Source organism: Eupeodes corollae, chromosome 2 (genome assembly GCF_945859685.1).
Source record: "Eupeodes corollae chromosome 2, idEupCoro1.1, whole genome shotgun sequence".
Classification (NCBI taxonomy): domain Eukaryota; kingdom Metazoa; phylum Arthropoda; class Insecta; order Diptera; family Syrphidae; genus Eupeodes; species Eupeodes corollae.
The window spans coordinates 49,369,022-49,393,441 of record NC_079148.1 but is presented as its reverse complement, the minus strand read 5'-3'; the positions used below and the strand labels follow the sequence as shown (position 1 = coordinate 49,393,441).

At 34.6% G+C, this 24,420-nt stretch overlaps 2 protein-coding genes across 2 annotated transcripts in view; one reads left to right on the top strand and one right to left on the bottom strand.

Annotated features, from left to right (window-relative positions):
• The window catches only part of LOC129944655 (mitogen-activated protein kinase kinase kinase 7), a 71,022-nt gene extending 61,364 nt beyond the window's left edge, over positions 1–9,658 (top strand). The window contains exons 9-10 of the mRNA XM_056054242.1: positions 8,633–8,991; positions 9,077–9,658. Of these exons, the coding sequence (XP_055910217.1) occupies positions 8,633–8,991; positions 9,077–9,322 (605 nt within the window). The 3' untranslated portion in view covers positions 9,323–9,658. The remainder of the gene's footprint in view (positions 1–8,632; positions 8,992–9,076) is intronic.
• A 4,721-nt stretch (positions 9,659–14,379) lies between these two features.
• Positions 14,380–24,292, bottom strand: LOC129945406 (von Willebrand factor A domain-containing protein 8). The gene is made up of 10 exons (XM_056055143.1): positions 24,008–24,292; positions 23,689–23,948; positions 23,457–23,624; positions 23,235–23,399; positions 18,010–18,165; positions 17,624–17,948; positions 17,311–17,557; positions 15,130–17,253; positions 14,634–15,065; positions 14,380–14,571 (listed from the first exon to the last, which is right to left on the bottom strand). Exons 1-10 carry the CDS (start codon positions 24,198–24,200, stop codon positions 14,472–14,474), a joined length of 4,170 nt encoding a protein of 1,389 aa, XP_055911118.1. The 5' UTR covers positions 24,201–24,292; the 3' UTR covers positions 14,380–14,471.
• Positions 24,293–24,420: the final 128 nt, after the last annotated feature.

The window sequence follows — 24,420 nt, the reverse complement described above, 5'->3', positions numbered from 1 at the left end:
GTTCAAAGCTGAAATATTTGTTTAGTTTTCTTGGAGACTTGTGCAATATAATTTTTTAGTTTGAAGTTAAATTTATTTGCTAGTTGAAACTCCTGATAGCCTTGTAGAGCTTTTATTTTAAATATCCCGATATGTGGACAGGTTTCAATTATGAAGCTGTCATCTTTTGACATTTGACATGTAAAAACTACGCCAATAATAAAAATTGCACTGGAAATTTGTCTACAAGAATTGTGAACATTGTGCCGATAAATTTGAGAAATTAACCAGGTTAGTTATGTCAAGAATTTAAACAATTGGTCTCACTTAAGAAAAACTGATAATATTGCTGATGAAACCCTAGGTTTTTCAATTCCCTGTCGATCTTTAAATTAAAACTTTCAAGGTTCAGTTAATACAAGAAGTCAAGCTGGTTAATAACCACAATTGACGTTCCTTTGCTGATTGGATCACTAATTCGGATTTACATTGGTCAGGTTCAGACAACATAAGGGACTATATTTGCAGTCAACTTTATTCTTTGAACGTAAATTTTGAACAGAGCACCTATGTAGTTAGTTTTTCAAGTGTCATGAATTTCAAATTCAGAACTTTACTTCGCAAACCTCTACTTTAAGTTCATAGTACAAAAAGTGTCAACAAAATTACTATCTACAAATCACTCCTCAGGCAAGCTACAAGTCCATCAAGATTTGTATTTTGTATTTTAAAGAAATATTGGTTATTTCTGTTCCAAATTGACAAGGAACCCTTTTACAGAAAGCATTAAATAAAGTTGTGCAGAAAATAAATAAAATGTTAGGTAATAAAGTTCAGCTTTCAGTTAATTTAAAAAAAACATGATCAATTGTTATTGTGACATAAGTTGACTTGGCTTAATAGTTAGAGAGATTTTTTTTGACTAACTTTCCAGTCAACTTTCCATTTAAGTTGCCTTAATTAGAAGGTAAATTTTTGGCAGCTGCCCAATCAGATACTAGAAACTTACCTAACTTTAAATTAAAATATATTAATGTAGACGACACGTATCGTCGCAATTTTGAAAAACAAAAGTTTCCTGACCGTGTTATTTTTCAAAGGGGTCATAAACTGGCCATCGTGATCTTGTGTTTTAAAATGTTTAAATGGTTTTCTTTGAGGCTTTGTGAAAGATATGCAATATGCCAATAGACCAAAATCTATTCAAGACCTTAAAAAGGAATTTGTAAAATTATCAACTTATCTAAGCAGTGAAATAAACATCAATTCATTTCTCTTAAAAATAACTCGTTTTTCTAAATATCACCAAGAATCAATCAAAGATAGATTTGATTAAAATCTTGATAGCTATTTCGACACTAGTTGATAGAAGTAAATCTTTTTTCAATGGTGTTCCATAGCCCAAGAAATATAAGACAAGACTTGGTCTTGTAGCCAGGGGTTTTATTAAAAATAGTACTTATATTTAAACAAATTATAAAACCGTCTTTATAAATTTAAATGCCATAAAATATGGGGGTTTCCCTTCTGGAGCAATACAAAAATATTTGTCTTTATTGAAAGAAAACAAATTATGAAAAGGCAAAATTCGAATTATCGATTTTTGACCAACAAAATTTTATATTAAAACTTTAATTTCTAATTTTGAACTCAATCAACCCAATGATTTTGGCTGTAACGGCGAGGAAAGACAAACAAACGAACTGAATCGGGGACCTACTTTTTTCGACTGCTCTACCATCGAAGTTTCATATTTGATTAAAACCTAGAGTTCGAAATTTTTTACGGATACAATACTTACTGTGTTCATAAAAAAAGCAGTGCTCTACAAATAAAACAAAAAGGCCTTCAATATCAACGTTATAATATATTTCATTAAACTTCTAATAACGAACTAAAATATTTTATTCATAATAACAGAAAATAAGTATTACGTAAGAAGTAAGGAAAACTGTAATAAGTTTTATGAATGTATACAAATAATGTTATCTTAAAATTAGTACTTTGTTGCATAACCATTGCTTTTTTAAGATGATTCGCATCTACGTGGCATCGAGTCCACTAAAACATGACACCTCTCGACAGGTATTGCGTTCCACGAATCACGAACTGCTTCCCACAATTTTTTCGAATTCTTGAGTTTTGCTTCATGAACTGCGTTCTTAACATCCCCCCACAAATTTTCGATGGGGTTAAGGTCGGGGGATTGGGCGATCCACTCCATAATGGATATCTTCTTCTGCGTAAACCATGATTTTGCCTTTTTTGAAGTATTGTTTGGGTAGGGTTTCCAGAACATCTCTATTAAAGAGAACATGTTCTCTTTTTGGACTTCGATCTTGCTTATTCTTTCTTTTTCCATCAAATTCTTTTTTTTTGTACTCTTTCTTATTTATGTTCTCTTTTTTCTTTTTTATAAATGTTGGTGCCTAAAAAATAGGAATCTTACTCCCTTTTCATTAAAAAAAACTTTGACGTGTCCACTAAAATAACTCTAAATGTACTCTTCTAAACTCACCACCCAATTTGTGTTGTATTTTTTGTGTTTCTTTTCTGTTTTTCCATTTCCATTTGACATTTCATCAATCTAAACGCAAAAAATAGTATAGTACCCGTAGCATGATGGTTAGTGCGTTGGACTGTCATGCCAGAGGTCTTGGGTTCGATCGCTGCCTATGCCATCTAAAGTTCTTTCACGGGTACTGCCTTTTGCGAGGAATTGACAAATTCTCCAAGAGTAAATCTTGTCATGAAAAAGTGCTTTCTCAAATTAGACGTTCGTATTCGTCATATAAACTGTAGGTCCCCTCCATTCCTGACAACATTACTCGCACACAGGAATGGTTGAGATTTGTAAGTCACTAGGCCCTAGTACTCAACGGACTGTTGCGCCATCCAATTCATTTTATCTAAACGCAAAAATATGGTCTAGACCCGAATTCATACAAAAATGAAAGTGAACCAATGTTTTCTGCCGTTTTTATGACAAAATATTCTAACGGTTAATTAAATTTGACTTATTAAACTTCTTTTAAGAATTTTGTATCTACAAATAAATTTAAATGTATGTACGAGTAGTGCAGGTACCTAGATTTATTTAAGTATAACAGAGTATAACAGTAGAAGTTTGAATTTTTGAAAATGTTCTCTTTTTTTCAAACACGTTATGGACACCCTATTTGGGTCATAGTCTTGTTGGTATACCCAAACCAACGGCATTTCCTCTTCAGCATAGGGTAACATAGCCTCCTATAGAACATGCCGTTTCGTCAAGAATGGTACCTTGCGTGGACTTTGGGCTGGTAACTTCGCTTATAAAAGACGTCTTCGTGTTGTGACAGCGTTAACAGACAGTTGAAGTCCTTTTTTTTTGCTAGTGGCAAGAAAGGGTTCTGTTTTGCTAACTGAACAATTTTTCTGTCAGTTTTTTCAGTAGTCATCCTTTTTGGACCTCGCGTTTTCGGTTTATTTTGCCATTTTAAGGCGTTACAGACCATTTTTGCTGAGCAGCCTAGGATGCCTTGAATATTTTGGTAGGTTTTTCCCCCCAAACGCTGTTTTCAAATAAGTTTTCGAATTTCTTCGGTGCAGTGTATTGACCGTCCCATTGTTCATTTTTGAGTTAATATTTATTAATTTTGTATATGCTAGTATGTTACAAAACCTTAAAACTTTAAATAATAAAATATTTACTTACCGAAAAATAAAAAAAAAATAATTTTTAAAACTTTTTAATTACAAAATCAAAGGCACTTCTATAGTTTTATGAACACTCCATATCCAGGGAGTTTGAAATAATGGGTGTTCACAGGGAAAAGTATGGTATAACTTCAAGCTAAAAGTCTCTAATATGAAAACGAAAGACCGTTAGATACATGTACGAGTAATATGGTAATTTTTTTGTAAGAATTGTTGTTCTTTAAATAATTGACAATCTAATAAAATGCGACCCGCACTGCTATTTTTATGAACACAACTGTATGTAGTTCCTATAGGTCGCAAGTAATAATGAAGTTTTTTGATGGTTTTTTTAGTAATCTGACGAAACTGACAATAACCAACAATCTTTAAATTTGTCTGTTTGAAGGTTAGCAGATGTGGCTTTAAAGTCGTACAATTTTATTGTGAGATTGTTTTATTACAAACACAGTATAATTATTTCCAGCAATTAACAAATGTCTTGAACAACCATATCTGACAATTTAAAACTTCAACTGACAATACTTAACAATGAAGTTTTGGCAATGTTGCCTCTTAAAATTGTAAGTTTATACGGTTGGTTTTCCATTGGTAAAATAAATCAATTTATTTTTAAAATAGGTCTGTCAAAACTCAAATTTCCCCTGATCATGTATTTCATGGAACACATCTGTAGACCTGGATTTTTGGGAAGATTTACCACTCTGCACAAACACTAATACAATTATAAACAAAATGTTAAGTTGGAAATTTGACAACTCTACCGCACTTGTACACAAAGTTGCCCAACCACAAAAAAAAAACTTCAATATCGTGTTCCATGCGCCTCGAAAAAAAAATGAATTTTTGACCTAAATCTGAATGTGTCCATGAAAAACCCTATAAGTGTTGTAGAGTGTAAATTGAGAGTTTTGCTTTCTAAATCAAATTAAAATAAACAATTTTTACTTTTGCTCAGGTTAAAAAAAAAATTATGTGTTAATTCAATTTCGTGTTAAAACTTTTCGAATACACTGTACTGATCAGAGAAAATGTAAATCTCTAGAAAACAGAACAGAGAAAGCACAATAAGGAACCCAAACTCAAACCCAGAACCAAAAATCAAAGAGCCAATATACAATTGACTGACGACAAAAGTGCCGTAGCCTGCCTCGCTTGTCTGCAGTTTATTTAGTTTATTATTTTTTTCTGTTTTGGTTTAATATAATTTGCTATCCGTAAAAGCATATTTCCATTCGTTTTACATTCGAGTTCTGACGATGTGAGTTTATTTCTAGCCACAAAATGCCATAAGTTTTTCGGAGAACAATTTTCGAAAGATTGCGGAGGCGAACACAGCTGCTTCGCTGGGTTAGTTCGCATTGGAGTGCTGCCGAGTCAAAACCGCCTCAAATCGGGATAGTTATCTTTTTTTCTTATTTGTTCTAATTGTTGTTGCTATTATTTCTCAAATAGTTTTTTGTATCTATATTTTATAAATTGTGTCATAAAGATTGATTGAAAAAAAAGAAGAATAATATCGTAGACCGGAATTTTTGTGTACAGAAAAGAGCATTCTAAAAAACTATTATTACGAGTTTTCAAGGATGAACTACAAATAGTTTGATAAGATATATCTTAAATTGTTGCCTACTCGTAATCGTTTGGAATTAAATAGCCAAGTTTGTAAGATGCCGCTCTACGAACCTTTTTTCCCGAATTCTTCCATTTGATTGAGAAAAAAAAATATATTAAAACATGTTTTACGTTTGGATATATCTTTTTTTAATTTTATTTGTTTATATTAAATAAATTCTGATGACATAACAATAAATGCAACGATGTGCAATGAGCTTTACATTATCATACACAAAGTACATATGAGTACACTCAAGGATACCAACAAATAATAATTGAATTTGAAAACATTTTGTGTACACTTTTCAATTGGTATGACATTGAAATGAATTTGGTGGGATTTGTTTTAATGTGTATCACGCTTCATTGCCGACGGATGCGACTACGCGACGTTTGTTCTTAACCAAAAACTGACAATTGAATAATTTTTTGATCATGTTCACATTGAGGAAGCAAACAAAACATTACATTGTGAGGAATTTATTAAAAATATTTGTTAAATTTTTTTTTTGTTTAATTTGATCTCACTTAAAAAGTTATAAATGAATACAAAACATTATTGGTAATGTTGTCACATTCGTGAAGTGCGGCTTTAAGAAAAATTACTTATCCGGTATTCTTAACCAAAAGCGTGTGAAGAATCTAGTACTCCAAAATAAACATGTACTCCTTTAAAGTTATCTATCAAATATTCCAGTTCCTCAGTGCAGACTCACCCGAATCTTTATATGTCACTTGGCTTCCAGGGGTTTCGATTGAAAGTTTAGATTTTTATAAACAAAAATGATTACTTTTTCAACGAATAGAACATAATTGAAAAATTCTTTGTTTCTTTTGAGTTTGTCAATATAAAGAGGTGTAATTTTAAATTATTTCAATACTTCAATACGATTTTCAATAACGAATTAAATTTCATTAAAAACCATATTCATCAAACTGACAGATACAAATTGTATGAATTTATATGTAAAAATGGTTGCGTTCAATCTCGTGTTGGATAGGTGAATGTAAAGAAACTTTTTTGAGTGAGTCAAATGGCTAAGTTGAGATAGCTGTCAAAAACAAATCCTACATTTAGATTTGAAATCAATTTTAAGTTCCTCCGAATTCAACCATATGTTGAATCAACTGCTCTGTCAGATACCCACATATACCAGAAGTTCTTGGATAGCTTTCATTTTTTCATTCAAAGCTGATTTATATCGGGAAAAGGTATCCGGATGTCCTATCTTTCAGAAATTGAACGCAACCAATGAGTAAATCTGTCGAAAATCTAAAAATCAAAAACAAATCAATCTACTTTACCTTAAGGAACACAAATTACTGTCACATTTGACCAGTTTTTCCCCTAACCCAGAACTTAAATGTACATTTTATTTTCTTCCTCTATTAAAATTGTGTAATAGAGGACATCACAAAAATACTATTCCTAGAGTTTTGACAGCAAAAAAAGAAAAATAAATTAATATTTAAGAAAAATCTCTGAAATTTAAGAAATTTGAACTGGCCTATTGTACAAAATAAATTTGATTGATTTTGTTTCTGTAGTAGCGACGTGTGTCCTACTAACCTCCTGTCATTTGGAAAAAGCAAATAAAAACCTTTAAACCACATTTGACATATTCTGTTCAGGGTTGTCATATTGGGCTATTTTTACCCAAAAATCCGACAGTAATTTCAGTATGACAGTCCAATATTAATTGACTTATAAAAAGATCAAATCTAATCTTAGACAACTTTTTCTATAGCAGAAGTAAATTATATAAACAAAACCACAATATTGGCTTCAAACGTAAAAAATTTTGCTAACGAATAAATTTTGTCTACGGTTAAGAAAACATTTATTTATATTTTAAAAAAGCAAACAAATTTATTGTGATTGAAGTTTTTAAAATTTTGTGTTGGGCAGGTTCAGATAACATAAGGGACTAGAAAGTTAAGCAAGTTTCTAGTATCTGATTGGCCAGCTGCCAAAAAAACTACCTTCCAATTAAGGCAACTTTAATGGAAAGTTAACTGGAAAGTTAGTCACGAAAAATCTCCCCAACTATCAGTCAAGACTATTTCTGTCAAAAAGACAGGCGATCATATTTTTCATTCAACTGAAAGCTAAACTTTATTGCTCTATGATTTATTTATTTTCTGCACAACTGCATTTAATGTTTTCTGTAAAAGGGTTCCTGTCAATTTGGAAAAGAAATAAGTAATATTTCTTTACAATACAAAATATAAATCGTGAAGGACTTGCAGCTTACCTAAGGAGTGTTTTGTAGACAATAATGATTTTAATAGTTTTTGTATTATGAACTTAAAGTAAAGGTTTGTGAAGTTAAGCTCTGAATTTGAAATTCATAACACTTGACAAACTAACTTGTTGTATTGGTCAAAATTTACGTTTAAAGAATGCAGTTGACTGCAAATGAAGTCCCTTATGTTGTCTGAACCTGCACAATATTTTGACAAGAAGTTTAAAAAGCAATATGGAAGCCTCAAGCTGTCAAAATCAACCCTTTGGTTTTACCTGAAGAAAATTGCCCTTCGAATCAGATACAAGATAACAAAAACCTGGGCAAACATTTTAGTCTTGACTTTAGTTGAACGTCTAAAAGAGTGGTGGCTAATAAACTTGTGTTAAATGTGATATTTATCGAATGGAAAATGCAAAATTTAATAAAATAATGAAATCCTGTTAAATTTATCAGTCACGTTTCTCTAAATGATGTTGCAACATTTTCATTAGCTGCTCAAGAAAATTTGACATTTTTGAAAATAAACCGAATCTCGATAACCCTATTGATTAGATTTGTTGATTTTGCTACTTCCTTTACTTGTTGAAACCTTTTTAGTGAACCCAACTTTTAGAAGAATTCAAAAACCAAACATAGCCTTAACATATTTTTTTGTGTACCAAATGGAAGAATAAGGGAAATTTTGTAGTTTCTACTTTACAATCCTATTTCAATAACTTTTCTTTAGATATAAAAAAGTGATTCGTCAAAGCTAAGCAATTAGATTTGAATACAGCTACAAAATGTGCGACACAACTGCCCTAATTCCAAAACAAAATGATCTTCATAGCTGCTGGATAATTTATAGTATGCATATTTAGCAACTCCTTTTTTTAGTAAAAATTGGAATCGAACGAATCTGAATCTTGAGTATATTCTCCTCAAAGCTTTTTGATAAAATGTTTCCATATACCTATGAGACTGAAGTTTCTTATCAATTTTCGAATCTGATTCGCTCGATATCAATTTTCAAGCCATTTACATATCTTTATGAATCCCACTTTACTAATTGTATCTATTAATTAATAAATTGTATTTTATTATTTCAGCAAAAAGTGATAGTAAACAACGTTTGACTGTCACAGAAACAAAACCAGTGATACCCGAAGACGATGATGATGACGAAGACGACGATGACCTACCAAACGCTTGCTCAGTCGACGATGACTATGCGGCCGATCAATCGTTACATCAAATGCTAGATCCTTCCCTGCAACCAGAGCTTCCAATACCAAATAATAGACTTTCACAAGAAATCTACCAGGATCACACTAGACTAGCCAAAGAATATTTGCGTGTAGACACAGAATTATATTATGCAACTGACCGGCGTGATAAGTATTTGGCTTCGCTGGATCCCATCGAACGGGAACAGAAAATAATTCTAATGAAAAAGCTTGAAGAGAAGGTAAGTGACGACGACGACGCGACGTACGAATCAAATGTTTAATCTTACCATAGTAATCATAAATAATTGACATCTTATATTGCAGGAAGAACTTCTTGAATTATACAACGATCTGAAACAACAAATAGAACGGATTCGTGCCACGCAACAAGCGACGACGACGCCGACGATGACGTCGTCGCCGACATCACCTCAACTAAATTCAACGTCTGATCCCCAAACATCACGATCAGTAAATGTCTTGCAATCACAAATAAGCAGTGATAGTCTTGCCGCAGATCCTGCTGATGATGGCTGGGTTCTGATTCCTACAAAAGAAAACAATACGTAGCAATCGTTGAGCTATGCAGCAAAAGAAAAACCTTGATCCTAAGTCATTTATTTTTGTTAGTTAATTAAGTTTTATTTTATTAGCTTTGTAAGTACTTAAAAAAATTATAAAAACAAGAAAAACAAAAACATTTATCACTAAAGTGTGATCGTGAAATGTGCGTGAGCGTTGAACTGAATGTTGTTTCCTTCATAAAAACATACACATATATATAGATACATGCATACAAACCTACATACATACATATATACATATTTACCTACCTAAACTATTATTGTTATTTTTATTAGGATATAAATTAAATAAATAAAGTGTTGCCATATACGTAAGGATATACTTTGTAGTTGTTTTTTGTTTTTAATTTAATTTCGGGTAAAGAATACAATAGAGACCTTTCTGGGAGTGAAATAGGATAAAAGACTGAATTAAGGAAAAATCCTCGAAACCCAAAAAGTGGATACGTACTATGAGATGAAGATTACAAACGCACTGCAACTAGCAGTTCTACAGTCTCCGTTCCAGGGAAATATGGATGTGAATATTATTAACCCGTTGGATCGATCAAATTAGGAACAATGAAAAACAATGTGGATAAACATAAACAACCCCCCCCCCCCCCCCAAGAAACAAACAAGTTAATATTCTTAATTGCAGTATTAAACTCACCCCTTATAACACTGTAAGACCTAAGGTATAGCGTGAAAAGTTTCTTTTAATTCTTATCTAACTATTCATCCTGTCTCCCATTTTATTTTCATTTCAACACAAAGTCTGGCCGCAAACCCAACTTTTGACGGCAGTTCTAAAGCTTAGTATTAAATGTTTTATAAATCACATATTCTTAACCTCACGCCCTACACCATAACTCTTAGTCCTACACCAATCTTAGTTTCCGTTTTTATAATACCGGAAAAAGTTCAAGTAAGGTATGCAACGCTCATTTTGCTAGCCAGTTCGCCAACAATTCAACGCTGCCAAAAACTGTTATGACTCTAACTGTACTTGAGAGTGCAAATGATTTTATGGTGTGCCACAAGGTTCTGTTCTGTCTCCGAAACTCTTTCTCATTTGTTTTAACGATTCCCTGTCTGAAACTTCTAACGAACTTACCTTACTTAATACTACAGTATTAAGTGAATCAAACATCGAGTAGAATGTAATGCTTCGAGAATTCAATGCTTCCTACTGTCGTTAAAACATAATTTACCACATTTGCCACTATCCATGAACGACACTTTTATCAAGAAGACTGAACAATTAGATATTCTCGGTATGTGTATCTCAATCATCTTTTTCGGAAAGATCTGTGGCCCGTTTATGCAAAACTGCTTGCAATATTCAACAAAATATTGGACCTCAATGCTGATATTGCTGTAAATTTAGCCAATACCCTACTTGTCGAAGAAATCCGACATCACCCAGCATTAGACCTATCTTTTAATTTAATAGTATGTAATGTTCCTAATTGCTCCAAAGAAAATCTTGAATTAAATTTTAAAAAATGTAGACTTAATGAACTTTTCAACCTTTTATGTAATGTTAACTGGAATCATTTCTTTGAAAACTGTGACATTAATGCTATATGCTATAAATTCTACTGTGTTAAATCTCCTCCATGGTTTGACTCTTGCTTAAAAAACTTAAAAAATAAAAGAAACAAGGCCTTGATTAAATATAATAAAACAAAAGCTGATAATGACTTGGTAATATACAATGAGTTAAGAAATATATTGATTGACTAATTAGATATTCTTTATAATGACTTTATTTTAAATACTGAAACCGACAAAAAAAAAAAAAAACAACCCAAAAAACTTTGAAGCTATGAAGATGAAATCGTTCGCAAAGCTTCAGAACTTGACGTTTGTTATAGCCTTGGTCCAGATGGTGTACATTCTTATATTTTGAAAAAATGCCCGTCTTCACTAAGTTATTTGAGTCCATTATTTGTAAAGTCATATTGTTTAATTGTAAGTCTATAATTTGTGACAGTCAACATGGTTTTGTTCAAAATAAGTCAACAGTTACTAACCTCTTTCATTTCACTACATTTTGTTTAGATTCGTTTGAAAAACGGACACAAGTTGACTGTGTCTTCACAGACTTCAATAAGGCCTTTGATAAATTGTGCCATAAAACGTTAACTTCCAAACTTAAATCCCAAGGCTTTAACGATAAATTTATTAGTTGGGTTTCATCTTACTTATATAATAGATCATACAGCGTAATTTTAAGGAATGAGCAGTCATCATATTTTGATACCAACTCTGGCGTACCACAAGGTAGCCACTTAGGACCTTTACTGTTTATTTTGTACGTTAACGACTTACCTTCTATTATAAAACACTCATCTGTTTTAATTTACGCTGATGACATTAAAATTTTCAAACGTATCGACTCACTTGACGACTATTTACTCCTACAATATGATCCAAAAGCTTTTCGCGAATGGTGTTTTACAAATAAGCTTTTACTAAACATAGACAAACGTAAATCAATGTGTTTTACACGCAAAAATGTTTTGACTTTCAGTTATCAATTAGACTCTTCTTATTTGAATAAACTCTCTACTTTCTTTGATCTAGGTATTATTCTTGACTCAAAATTAACTTTTTGAAATCACTATGACTATATTATTAAAAAAGCAAATAAGACACTCGGATTTATAAAACGGTTTTCACATGATTTTCGCGACCCATATATTCTTAAACTTCATTATATATCATTTGTAAGACCAATATTTAAATATGGCTGCATAATATGGGCTCCCTATTATTCAGTCCATATAAACGCTCATAAATCTTAAATCGCTTTTTAAACACAGAGAGTACATTCAGCTATGCCTCAACCAATTGATTTTAGTTTACAACAAGTATCATAAAATATATATCATAAAATATACCAATGATTAGATACCTTAAAATTACTCTTAAAAGAAAAATATAAAATCCTGAGAACTTCGTTAAGACATCACAACATTGATGTCTTGCCATCCTACAATATGATAACAGTTGCGAAAAAGAGGCAGTTCCCGAAAATTGAGAAGTCACGGAAATATTAGCTAGAGTGAAACTTTAAAACATGATGGATCATACAAAAAGGCGGCTAATAGAAAGCAAAACTGAGGATCAAATAATTGCCCTTCCAATTAGTCTCACGTTACAGAGTATATGGGGCTGCGATGGATCACCTGGACAAAGTGTCTACAAGCAAAAAATAATTACAACAGGTGGTGAAACAGACGCACACACGTTCGTGGCATCAGTTGTACCGCTTCGACTCAATAGTACAAATGGTGGACATCAGTTTATTTCTGTCGGCCCATAATGTTCCAATATGTTAATGAGACTAGAGCCATAATAAATACCACAGGCAATAATATTTAAAGTGAAATAGCAGATTTTCAACCAACAATATAAAAACTTAATTTAGAAATAACATAACTGTGAATCACGAGCTCTTTTTAACTATGATAGACGAAAAAGTATTAAACGAATCAACGGAACCAAGGTCTACGCGGTCAAAAATTATCCGATATGCAAAAGAACACAAAAGAACTTCATTAAAGATGAGTCGAGGACAAACATAATTACGAATATGGATCTCTCCACTGCAAGCTAAAATCAGATGCATGGAATTTATTTTGAAGCTTGCGTATGCTCTTCGACAAGAAGGTAATGATGAATCGATTGGGAACAAAGAGGCGAGAAATAGAAGAAAACAAGAGATCCAAAGGCGTTTTTACGATGAGCTTGGCCTTGATGTGGATAAACCAAAGCTAGGGTTTGGAAACACTACAAGAAGATTTTTTGCACAGTCAGATGCAACCGCTCTAATAACTGGATTCAATGGACAAGTTATAATGAGGCTCAAAGTAATATTGAACGTTTTGAATTGCAGAGAAGTTGTGAATGCAGTTTTTTTTTTAAAGTCCCAATTTGTATAGCCTTGGAAATTTCCTTTAAGATAAACAAAAGTAAGCAATGTCTTTATTCGTTTAGGAGATATGAATTTTTAAATCAAAAAGTCAAAACGGGCCACTGTGCACCGCTTAAGCACCGTCGCAAAATCGTCTAGAGAAAAAGCCAGTTGTATTCACCAACTTAAGCAATTCCATTCTAGTTTTATCAACATCTAGGAATTATCATCTGTCTACGCTCCAGCCTAACTTCGGTCGTACTGTAAAGTAAGGAAATTCGTTATACGCGAATGTGGATTGCTTTACCAAATTTTGTCTTTCGCAGTCATTGCAAGATTCAAGAATTCAAACATTAATGTGCACCGACATCTCCTTTCAAACCATCACCATTTCATAATGCTTACACTGCCTCTTGGCATAATAAAGGTATCAAACGTCCCCTCCAGTGAGCGCTTATTGTACAAAAAAAATCTGTTTGCTATGAAGCTTTGAAGGCAAAAGTAACACAAGTGTCATGATCACGATACAAGATTTATAGCTAGCCTGATGAGACCATTTTCAGATATCATTTCTAATATTATAATATCAGTAAATTTCTCAAAAACTAACTAATAATCTTGAGGCTTTTGTACAACACACCCATTTTAAGCGTATATCAGATCACAAAGTTTTTTTTCCTGTTCTTAAACTCCTTTCTTATCCCTATCTGCCTTTAACTTTTTGTTTTACAACATTCAAATGCCTTACCTTTTTTGGCTTTGTTCTGACGGAATCGAATCTAATCCCTTGTAAAAAACAGTCTGCAGCTGTTTCCATCTACTTTTAATATTCATCGCGATGACGTGCAATCAAAATCGACCAAATTTTAACTTCTCCTTGCTGTGGGGTTCTTATTCCTGTTAACAAAATAACCTTTATCCACCTTTCATGATTGAGTTCCAATTAAGATGAAACAACCTCGAAAGTCACAATATTGTTTGTTGCACCTTATCAAATCAATCGCAATAATAAAACTTCAAGGATCCACAAACTAAGTAAAACATACTTACTTACTTAGTTTGTTCGAGAATTCTGCGGCTGGGTTAATGGTACCGACGCGACGTGATTCTTATGGAAAGAAAATCAAAGCAACTTTTTCTGTTTGAAATTTTATACAATTTTATATAAAAAAATAAAACTTAACAATAGAGTTTAAAATTTTGCTAAAATTCAATTCTAGCTACACTTTGTTTACATTAATGATGAGGTAAATATCTGCTTAAGGATCTGCGGTAAGGTCGATAAGTCCATACAAACATAACTATGTCCTGCTGGCATTTGCGCATTTATACTAAAAAAAATAAAATAATTTAATTTACGGGCAATAAAACATATTTCAACTTAAATCCTTACAAATCAGCTTCCTCTTCTAAACTGCCAATAAATATCACATGTCCTCGAACCTTTGGATCGCCCTTCTTCAAAGCATTAGCCAACTCCTTGGGATGTATACCGTACCGTGAGAGATTGGCATCGCTCAAAACAATAACTATTGAATTATCATAATCTTCCTCGGCCAGCGATTCGACGGCTTCTTTTGTTGCTTTAACAGTATTATCACCAGACCAACAGAACTGTGAATGAGCATGCATCATTTGAAGCGTTTGTAGCCGCTCTTTGTCTGTTGCTGGGGGTTTACCCGCCACAACAAATGGCACATCCCATCCTTCGCCGCTGTGGCCTATAATATCGTAGAAGATTTTCTTTTCGTAACCTTCGAAGGCTTCCATTACCATGACAACAGCTTCTAACTCTCGGTCCAGCCGCTGATCGTAGCCATTGAATCTGGAAGTGATAAATTCTCCACATTCGTTTCCTCTTTAATAACTTAAAGTAAATGTATCCCTACCTGTACATGGATCCAGACACGTCTACAACTAACTTCAATCGATTTGGTTTCTCTTGAACATGGTCGGCCCATGGATTTGCCTCTGCCCGTCTTCTGTAGATATTCTTCTCCCCAGTTATGCCCTCAATCAGTCGCGTATCGTCTAATTCGCCATGTGTTTGATACTTCTGCCATTGTCGCTCTTTGCTCTTCGTTTGTAGGGCATCCATGATTGCCTTTAATTGCTGCACCTGTTTCCGAATCGGAGCACTAAACTGAGCATACATATTGTAGTCGTGTTCGGACATTTTTATGTCTTTCAACTTTTGTTCGAAGGCTTTGCGATTCATCTCTCTGGCAGCTCGTTTAACTTCCTCCGGAACAGAATCCTTTTCCTCGTCCGATAACTGATGAACTTTGTGTCCGGCATCTAGACGAAAAGGTCCACCTTTTCCACCCAATCCAGCTGTGTCACGTCCTCCAGAACCACCAGCCCACGTGTTTCCACCAACATGAGGCTCATTCTTAGGATCGACTTTTCCATATTTAGGACCAGACACACCCAAGCCACTCGTGCGATTCACTGTCAATTGGAGTTCTTTCTTCTTTCGCAAAGCAAACAGTTCATTCTTGGCGTAGGATTCAATTTGCAGACCATGTTTGGCCAGAACGGTGGTAACTTGTTCCAAAGCTTCTGGCGAGTATCGATCAAAATCGAGAACATTTCCAATTAACTCCGACATAGATTCATTGGGAAACCTCTCTAAATGCTTGACAATATTCACCACTTCTCGAGTGGAATAGGGGTAGTTCAGCAGACCCTCATCAGCCATGTTCCTTAATTCACCAAAAGCGTTCACAAGAGTTGAAAGAGTCTTTTTCGACACAGAGGGGCCATACTGTTGAAGCAGGAATATCTCAGACTCCGGAGAAGGATTATCCACAGCATGGCAGCTAAACACATCTCCAAGAGATGCGAAGAAGTCATTGCCCAGGAAGGGAAAACCAGGTCTATTAGCCAGAACAATCACTCTGAAGTTGGGATGGGATTCTATGATTCCGTACTCATTTGATCCTCTCCCAGCAGGCACTATCTTCCTTCCATCAGACAAAATCATCTCACCATTCTCCACAAGAGTTCGGAGGATACAAGTTACATTCACTGGAGCCTTATCGGCCTCATCAATGACCAGAATGTTGCCATTTTTAACGGCCTTAACGAGAGGACTATCTTCGTAAACGACTTGTCCGTCGCGCAGGGTCGACTGGACAGTCAAACTGTGCACTGTGGTGTCCCTGTGCAACTGCAGATACTCTCGTGGCTTGTTCATGAGTTGCAGGAGCTTGTCAATGAGCTTGTTCTTTCCTACACCCTGATTACCAACCAACAGAAGATGATCCCCTATCAGAAAGTCCTGAAGCAGTCTCTCGAGCAACTCAATATGCTGTGGGACATCGTAGAACAGAGTACTGGGGATCTTACTTTCGTCCTCAGTGGCGATTAATTTCATTTCGGTTTTCCCAATTCGCAAGACATCTCCATCTACGCTTATGGATCGTTTCTGCCCCGAGGAAGTGCGCTTGGGCTTCTTGATACCTGCTTCCCGGATGGCATTCTCCAATGCAGACCGCGGAAGAGCCGGCAAAAATTTCGCCAGGAATGTATTCTGAATTATATCGTATATCGAATTCAGTGGATTTTTTACATGATCATCTGTGGGATAGATGGACATTCGACGAGCAATCTTAAGGAGCTGTCTCGTCGATAGCGTTCCAGCTAGATCTTTTAAAACTGGGTCGGAGGCTTCACGAAGAATATGCGAGAGTTTGATGATTTTGTGAATGTTTTCATCGATGTTGCCATACAATTTACTAATGATCTCGTATTCCTCACTCTGATGGAGTGGACGAACTTCTTGAAACAGGAATAAACTGAGCATCTCTGGAGTCAGCCAATTTTGGCCGCTAGAGTTGAGGTTTGGTGGTTCAGCTAAAGCTATCAATCGGAATGAATCGTGAATTTTAAGAATATTTTTGTTCGTTAGATCGGCTGGGGTTAGACCTTGGGCGAGAAGTGCCTCATAGCGGTCACTTCGCAACATTGTAGTTCCATCGCAAAGTTGTAATTCACGATCATGAATGAGTCTGGAAAATAAAAACTGAAAATGTATAGGAGATATGGGGATAAGAATTCTTTAAAACCTTTGCAACACGGATGCAGTGCTCTTGTGCAATCTTTGGACACCATTTAATATTGCAACGGAGCCGGTTTTAGCAGCTCTAACTAGTGGAGAATCACGCCAAACAGTATCTCCCTCAGCTGTCGTGATTCTCTGTTGAACCAAGTCTCTTGAGGTCATATCCTCATAGAGTACCATCGGTTCTACAGACTGATTAAGTAGGTGCAGAAGTTGATTCGTCAGAGTAGCCTTGCCAACGCCTTTTTGTCCTGCATACAAAAAATATGTGTTATAACTTGTTTTGGTTTCTTTCTCTCAATTAGTTGAAGACTTACCAATCAAACAAACATCACCCACAGCATACTTTTGTATCAATGACGAAAGAATACCTCGTTGATGATCCAAATCAACAAAACCCTTGAATTCATGAGGCTTGTGGCCTCCTGGCACGGAAAGACTCACACCATCAATACTCAGATGGACGCTATCACCTGAACTTTTAGTCACTTTTATTTCCTTGACATTTTGATTTTGTTTATTGGAAATTTTAAATGAATCAAGAAGATTCATAACCCGGTCGTTGGTTTCCTTCTTTAGTGTTGTTTGATATGGATAGAGGGCGCAAATACACTCGTGTACACTCAACGAAGGATTGCTATTCTGTGAAATGTTATTTTGAATTATCCTTAAATGCTTAGATGTGTCAACGAGGAGAATTTACCATCATTTTAGCCACCAAGTTAAGATTGTCCAGAGGAAAATCGGGTAGATTCACTGATGAATCAGCTGAATGCACTGCCAGACCAAAAGATATCAAGGATTTGAGTTTATCTTCACCGACTTTTGGGGCCTGTTTTTGGAGGTCTGATAGAATTTCCTATAAAAAGAATAATACATAGAAATGATGAATCATGAATAGTTTTACTGACGTATAATTGAGTTTCTTCAAAACTAGTTTTAAAAGTGTTTTGAGATTTACGTTTATAAGAAATTTAATTTAAATGTCAACAAAATTATAATTTTTAGGCACTATTTTGATTGATTTACATTTTAAATTATTGACGTGGTCTTTGCGCAGTTCTTGTGGAGAAAAAAGTTGTACAGATCTTTCATGTCTTTTAGCCTAGAGTTCCGGTGGAATTGATCTTTGTTTTGATTCCCAATCTAACGTAAGGTTTCTGCTGCTTCTAAGCAAAATGATGATCTTGTCGGTTAAAATTTGAATTTATGAAGATTCTTTTAAAAAGAAGCCGTGCGTAAGACATAGTTACTTAATTTATTTACTTATCTGGCTTCTTATCAATTAGAAGGTCTCAGAAAGAGATTTTGCGTTCTTCCATCGTTAGGATTTAATTGCAAGCTGCTTCCAGTCGGCCAGACCAAGCGCACTTGCGTCAGTAATCGCCTGGTCTTTGTAGCGGAGGATCGGTTTTCCTAGTCTTCTCGAAACTGGGGACTAGGATTGCAAGATTTTTTTTGCTGGAGCGTTGTTGTCCATTCGCTTGATGTGGCTGAGCGTAATCGGAGTGTTTTGGTTCTTTGGACTACATTAACAGCTTGTATAGTTTAAGATTAAATCTTCTCCTCTATAGCATTTTTCGGATATATGACTAAATATCCGCTTTAGGATTTTCCTAAGTTCTTAAGTTTCGACGAGCATTTTTCTCAAAATTTGTAACCCCTCCTTTGTAAAAACAAAACAGGAACACTATTTTAAACAATCTGTTTTTAGCTCTACTTATGGGGTTGCTTAGGGTTGTATCTTTTAATATTTTTTATAGATGTTTGTGGAGCACATTTGCTCATCTTCATAAATTCTTTTCAGTAAGCTTCGTTAAATACAGCTTAGTTACTTATTTATCTATTTATTTAATCCGTTAATTATCTAACGTTGATATAAACTTATAGCTATTTACATAATTTTTAATTTAAAATTTTAATTAACATAGAAATAAATTAATACCATAACATATTTAAAAAGCTTTCTTTAAATTGTTTACTTTTAACATTGTCATTAACAGATGAAATTAGATTATAAAATTTATTGAAGACTGAAATCAATTGATTTAAAGGGCTATTCATACCATAGTAATTAGTTCTGCTAAAGATCGGACATAAAGGTATCTGTCTTCTTATGCTAATTTGACTATAGCTAAAATTTAGACGATTCAGAGCTGTTGCGGATTTAATAGAAACATTAATTAATTTTAAAATAAAACAAAATTGGAGATATTGTCTATGTTGTGAGAGTGTAGGGAGGTTTATTAGCAAAAGTCTCTGAGAATAAGGAGGTTGGTGTGAATATTTGGGAAAACGGAAGAAAACGAAGACAAAAACGCATACATCTTTTTTGGATACTTTCAAGTCTGTCAATATGGACTGAATAGTATGGTGCCCATATAACACAGCCGTATTCAAGTATTGGCCTGACAAATGATACATAAAGAAGTTTTAAGACGTAGGGGTCACGAAAGTCACGAGAAAAACGTTTAATAAAACCCAGAATCTTGTTAGCTTTTTTAACTATAAAGTTATAATGGTCACATAACGTTAATTTACTGTCAAGAATAACACCTAAATCAGAGAAAACGGAAAGCTTACAAAGGGAGGAAGAATCTAACAAATAGTTATAATCTATAATTGTTTTTTTTGTGTGTAAAACACATAGTTTTACATTTGTCAATATTCAATAAAAGTCGGTTTGTATTGCACCATTTCCTAAAACTATGAAGATCTTCTTGAAGCTGTGAGCAGTCATTAATTGAACTAATAGATTTGAAAATTTTAATGTCATTAGCGTATATTAAAACGGAGGAGGAGTCAATGAAAATATTTTTAAGATCGGAGTAAATCCTGAAGTCTTCTTCTGCTCTGCTTTTCTAAATTTTAGCCATGCCTTATTTCTTTTCTTTTTTTAAGTTTTATAATTGAGTGTCAAACCATGGTGGAGTTTTAGATTTATAGCGAGATTTCCGTAATAGCGTAGTTTCATAAAAACAGTTAAAAAAATACTATACAAATTTAGACACATGTCATCAATAGTACGATTAAGAGCAGTTGATTCCAGTTAACATTACACAATAAGTTAGTTAGATCATTAAAGTTACATTTTTTAAAATTGAATTCATTTTTTAAAATTGAAATTAAGTTTTTTTATTGCACACATTTATATTCAGGGATATATTTAAAGCTGGAATGTGACGGTCTTCTTTTACTAGTTTAACATCGGCGATACAGCTACGTCAGTATTTATCGTGTCGGAGAAAAATATTAGGTTAAAATATGTGTTGTATTGATTGGCAACCCCATTAAATTGAACAAGTCCACACGAAGCTAAGCCATCAATAATTGTGGATTTATTGGTGCTCGTTGGACTGATAGGTATAAAATAGTTGAAATATGATGATTTTGTCCAGTTGAGGTTCGGAAGATTGAAATCACCTACGATCAGCAGTTCATCATTAGGTTCCATTTGGTAGTGGATCTTCTCAGTTAAATGCATGCAATTTTCATAGACAAAACTGGTAGATCTTGGAGGTATGTATACTGAGATGATAAAGACATAACCTGTTTCTAATTTGATTTTAATACCAACCAAAGTGCATATAAGGTAGTTTTTTTACCACGAATAGTTTTCCATTACCAACTGTCCCCGAGTCGTTCGATTGGTGCCTATTTCGTCTAAAAACTTGGTAAGTTGAGTCAAAGAGATCGGTATCTATGAAGGAATTATTTAGCCATGTTTCTGTAAGAGTAATTATGTCATGTTGTAGATCGTTAATATTTTTATAGATCGTATTTATCTTTGTCCTTAGGCCATTGACGTTTTGGTAATACATTTACTTAAGGTGGCGCTACAGTCCTGTGTGAACTGGGGCCTCACCCAACAAACTTCTCCATCTAGCTCGGTCCCTAGATAGATGTCTCCAGTTTCGCGCTGCAAGTTGGGTGAGGTCACTTTCCACTTGTGCGAGCCACCTGATTCCTTCCTCTACTGGGCTGTGGGTGTGGATTCTAATAATTTCAGGCCGGAGCATTGGTTTCCATGCGCTTTACGTGACCCAGCCATCTTAGCCGTTGGACTTTTACCCTTGTGGCTAAGTCTACGTCGCTGTACAACCCGTACAGCTTGTCGTTCCATCTTCTTCTCCACTCCCCTTCGATGCATACGGGACCGTAGATCGCACGAAGAACTTTTCTCTCGAAACGACCCAAGGTGCTTTCATCCGCTTTTGTCATAGCCCATGCTTCTGCACCGTATAGCAGGACGCGGATGATAAGGGTTTTATATAGCGAAACTTTGGTCCTTCGAGAGAGTACTTTGCCACTCAATTGCTTTCTTAGCCCAAAGAAACAGCAGTTAGCAAGAGTTATTCGTCGTTTGATCTCAGCGCTGGTGTTGTTTTCAGCGTTTACAGCGGAGCCTTGGTAGACGAATTACTTGACTACCCCAAAGTTACGTCTGTCGTTGGTGACGTTTTGACCAAGACGTCGGTGTTGAATGTCCTTTCTTAACGACAGCATGTACTTTGTTTTGCCCTCATTAACCGTTAAACCCATTTATGTCGCCTCTGCCTCAATACTCACAAAAGCCCCATTGACATAACGCTGAGTTCTTCCGATTATGCCAATGTCATCAGTATATGCTAGCAATTGGACAGACTTTTCAATACAGTTAGAGGAGGTATATTTTGAAGGTTCTATCAGACTCGAGATGAGTTTTCGGAAGACATTCTGTCTGTTCATTGAAATGAAAGAAATTCGTTTTATAAGGTCTAGCGAAAATATGTAGAAAAATAACTGTATTGGAATTTATAGATCTTATAAGTTAACACTCAATTATTCATCATCAGTAGATTTTTATGTTAGCTTCACAATAAGCTTCGATCTTGTTAGGAAAGAACTGCATAAAGTTGACGGTGTAGGTTTCATTTCTATGTACATAAAATCGATTTTTGCTGATACGACTCATACCTATTAAATGGCTGAATCACAAACACGTTTCAGTTTCGGCTTCGTCTGCGTTACGGTGGACCTGCTTCGAAGTTGCTTTGAATGACATTTCTATTATTTTATCCCTCCAAAGAGCAAATATTTTGTTTGTTGACATTTTTTTACAGCTGTTGAGCGGTCAGACAAAGCAAATGTTCAAATAATTGAACTAGAGCTTCGGTTTGGAGTAAAATTACGTTACATCACGTTCTTTTCCTTACGATTGTCAAACGAAACGTGAGGTCGAATCTCCATTGTGATAGCATGCATTGAAGCTGAAGCCGAAGCTGAGGCGTGTTTGTGTTTCAGCCATAAGTTCCACATAAGTTACTAAGTTCTGTTTATGCTTTGCACAGAACTCAAAGTTTGATATAAATTAACCTAAGTGAAACTTATTTTATGGGAAAGGAATAGTAACACATACAATTTTAAGTTTCACTAAGGAGATTATGTTGTGTGATTTGCTGGAAGATGATATCGAGGTTCTTGAATTGATTGATGTTGGTTTTCCCAGTCAGCTTTACAATAGAAATAAGCACTTTTTTAGTTTCGATGAATTGGCCTTCTACAAAAGATTTCGTTTGACTAAATGTATGTATTACAGCAAATCGAGAAGGATCTAGATCGGCCTTATAACAGGTTTGATACATGACTTTTATAACAAATCGTTGAATAACATTTTCTCTCTTCTAGAAATAATTCAATTGCACCCATAAACCAGCTATTGATTGAGCTCTAAGCTCTACGATTCTTTGCTACATGCAATCATCCTTTGCTGGTTTTGGAGGTGTAGGGAATAATCACCATTAAACAAATATTGACACTTCACAGACAAAAATCATTAAGAACAGAAAATTATTTTTACCAGACTATTAAATTAAGGAGATTTTACCGTTTAAGACTCCAAAACCTTTTAGATCTAGTTTTGTCTTATCATTCCAATTATTCGCTTACCTCAAATGTAAAGTGCGTCACGTTTCTAGATTGAAATCTTGAACGCAAAGGTGGATCTAAAGGTGTTCCTTTGTATTTTTGAGTTGGAAGACCCAGTGCAACAACTCTAAAGTTCTCCGAGACTCTCAACAAACCCCATTCCTTTAACTGCTCCTCGCTGTATGTCTAAAAAAAGATAATTATTTTTTAACAATACAAATAGCTTCATAGATAAGAACTTACTTTGAGTAACGTGTCGTATCTTTCAGGTGCCATTAGGAATTTTCCATTCTCCAAATGCATTTCTCGATTCTCAAGCAAGTTATTCAAAATCGGAAGAACATTCCTTTCGGTATGTTCGACTCCATCGAGAATTAGAAGACGTCCATTTAAGGCTGCACGGACAGCACACTAAAAATAATTCTCAAAAAGCTAAGACACGGATTCCTTATAGTTATTCATGTTCACAAATTACCTGATCAAAGTATACAGCACCTTTGTTTTTAATCTCCCGCCTTTGCTTGAGATCACTTTCGGTTGTGTCTCGACTCAGAGCAATGTATTCCATTTCTCTTTGAGTTAATTCAGAGAATTGCATGGCTATGTTTCGACGCAGTGGTCCAGGATAGCCAAGCAGAAACATATCTTGCTTAAGGGAATCCTTCTGGAGCATCCAACGTAAGTGATGCAGAGCAGATTGGGTCAACTGTATGGATCCATCTTTGTTATATTGCACTAAAGATAAAACGACTTGGAATGAGGATATTTTAAATTAATTAGTTGGAAGAACTTACCATATTTGATGGGAACTAGTTCGGGATTTGCGGGAGTTTGAATATCTTTGGTTACATCACCTATCGTTATTTGACCTTCGACCGTTTTGGCTTTGGTAGAAAATAACAACGATTTATAGGAGTTTACATTATATTTGTGGATAGACGTAAAAAGTCGTCCACTATGGGACATAAAACGAGAAGGAATTAACATTATTTTATTTACTTAAAACTAACAAAACAAATTGGGATGTGATGAAATAAAAAATAATCAACTACGCACGTTGACGTTACTCTAATCAGGAAGTGAAATTACATTAAACAGCTGATTTGAAATGATTGACAGAACAGATTGTAAACATGAGAGGGGAATAACAACAAATCGGGTATGGCAGTATGAGAGAGAATGAAACAGAAGATTGCATAGAAACTAG

What these genes read in the sequence shown, in the direction of transcription:
- LOC129945406 (XM_056055143.1), bottom strand. Translation starts at nt 24,200, where the DNA reads ATGTTAATTCCTTCTCGTTTTATGTCCCATAGTGGACGACTTTTTACG. An exon ending in ACTGCATCCGTGTTGCAAAG is followed by an intron (nt 17,254 to 17,310) that starts GTTTTAAAGAAT and finishes TTTATTTTCCAG; the next exon opens with ACTCATTCATGATCGTGAAT. An exon ending in GTGTCTGGATCCATGTACAG is followed by an intron (nt 15,066 to 15,129) that starts GTAGGGATACAT and finishes TATCACTTCCAG; the next exon opens with ATTCAATGGCTACGATCAGC.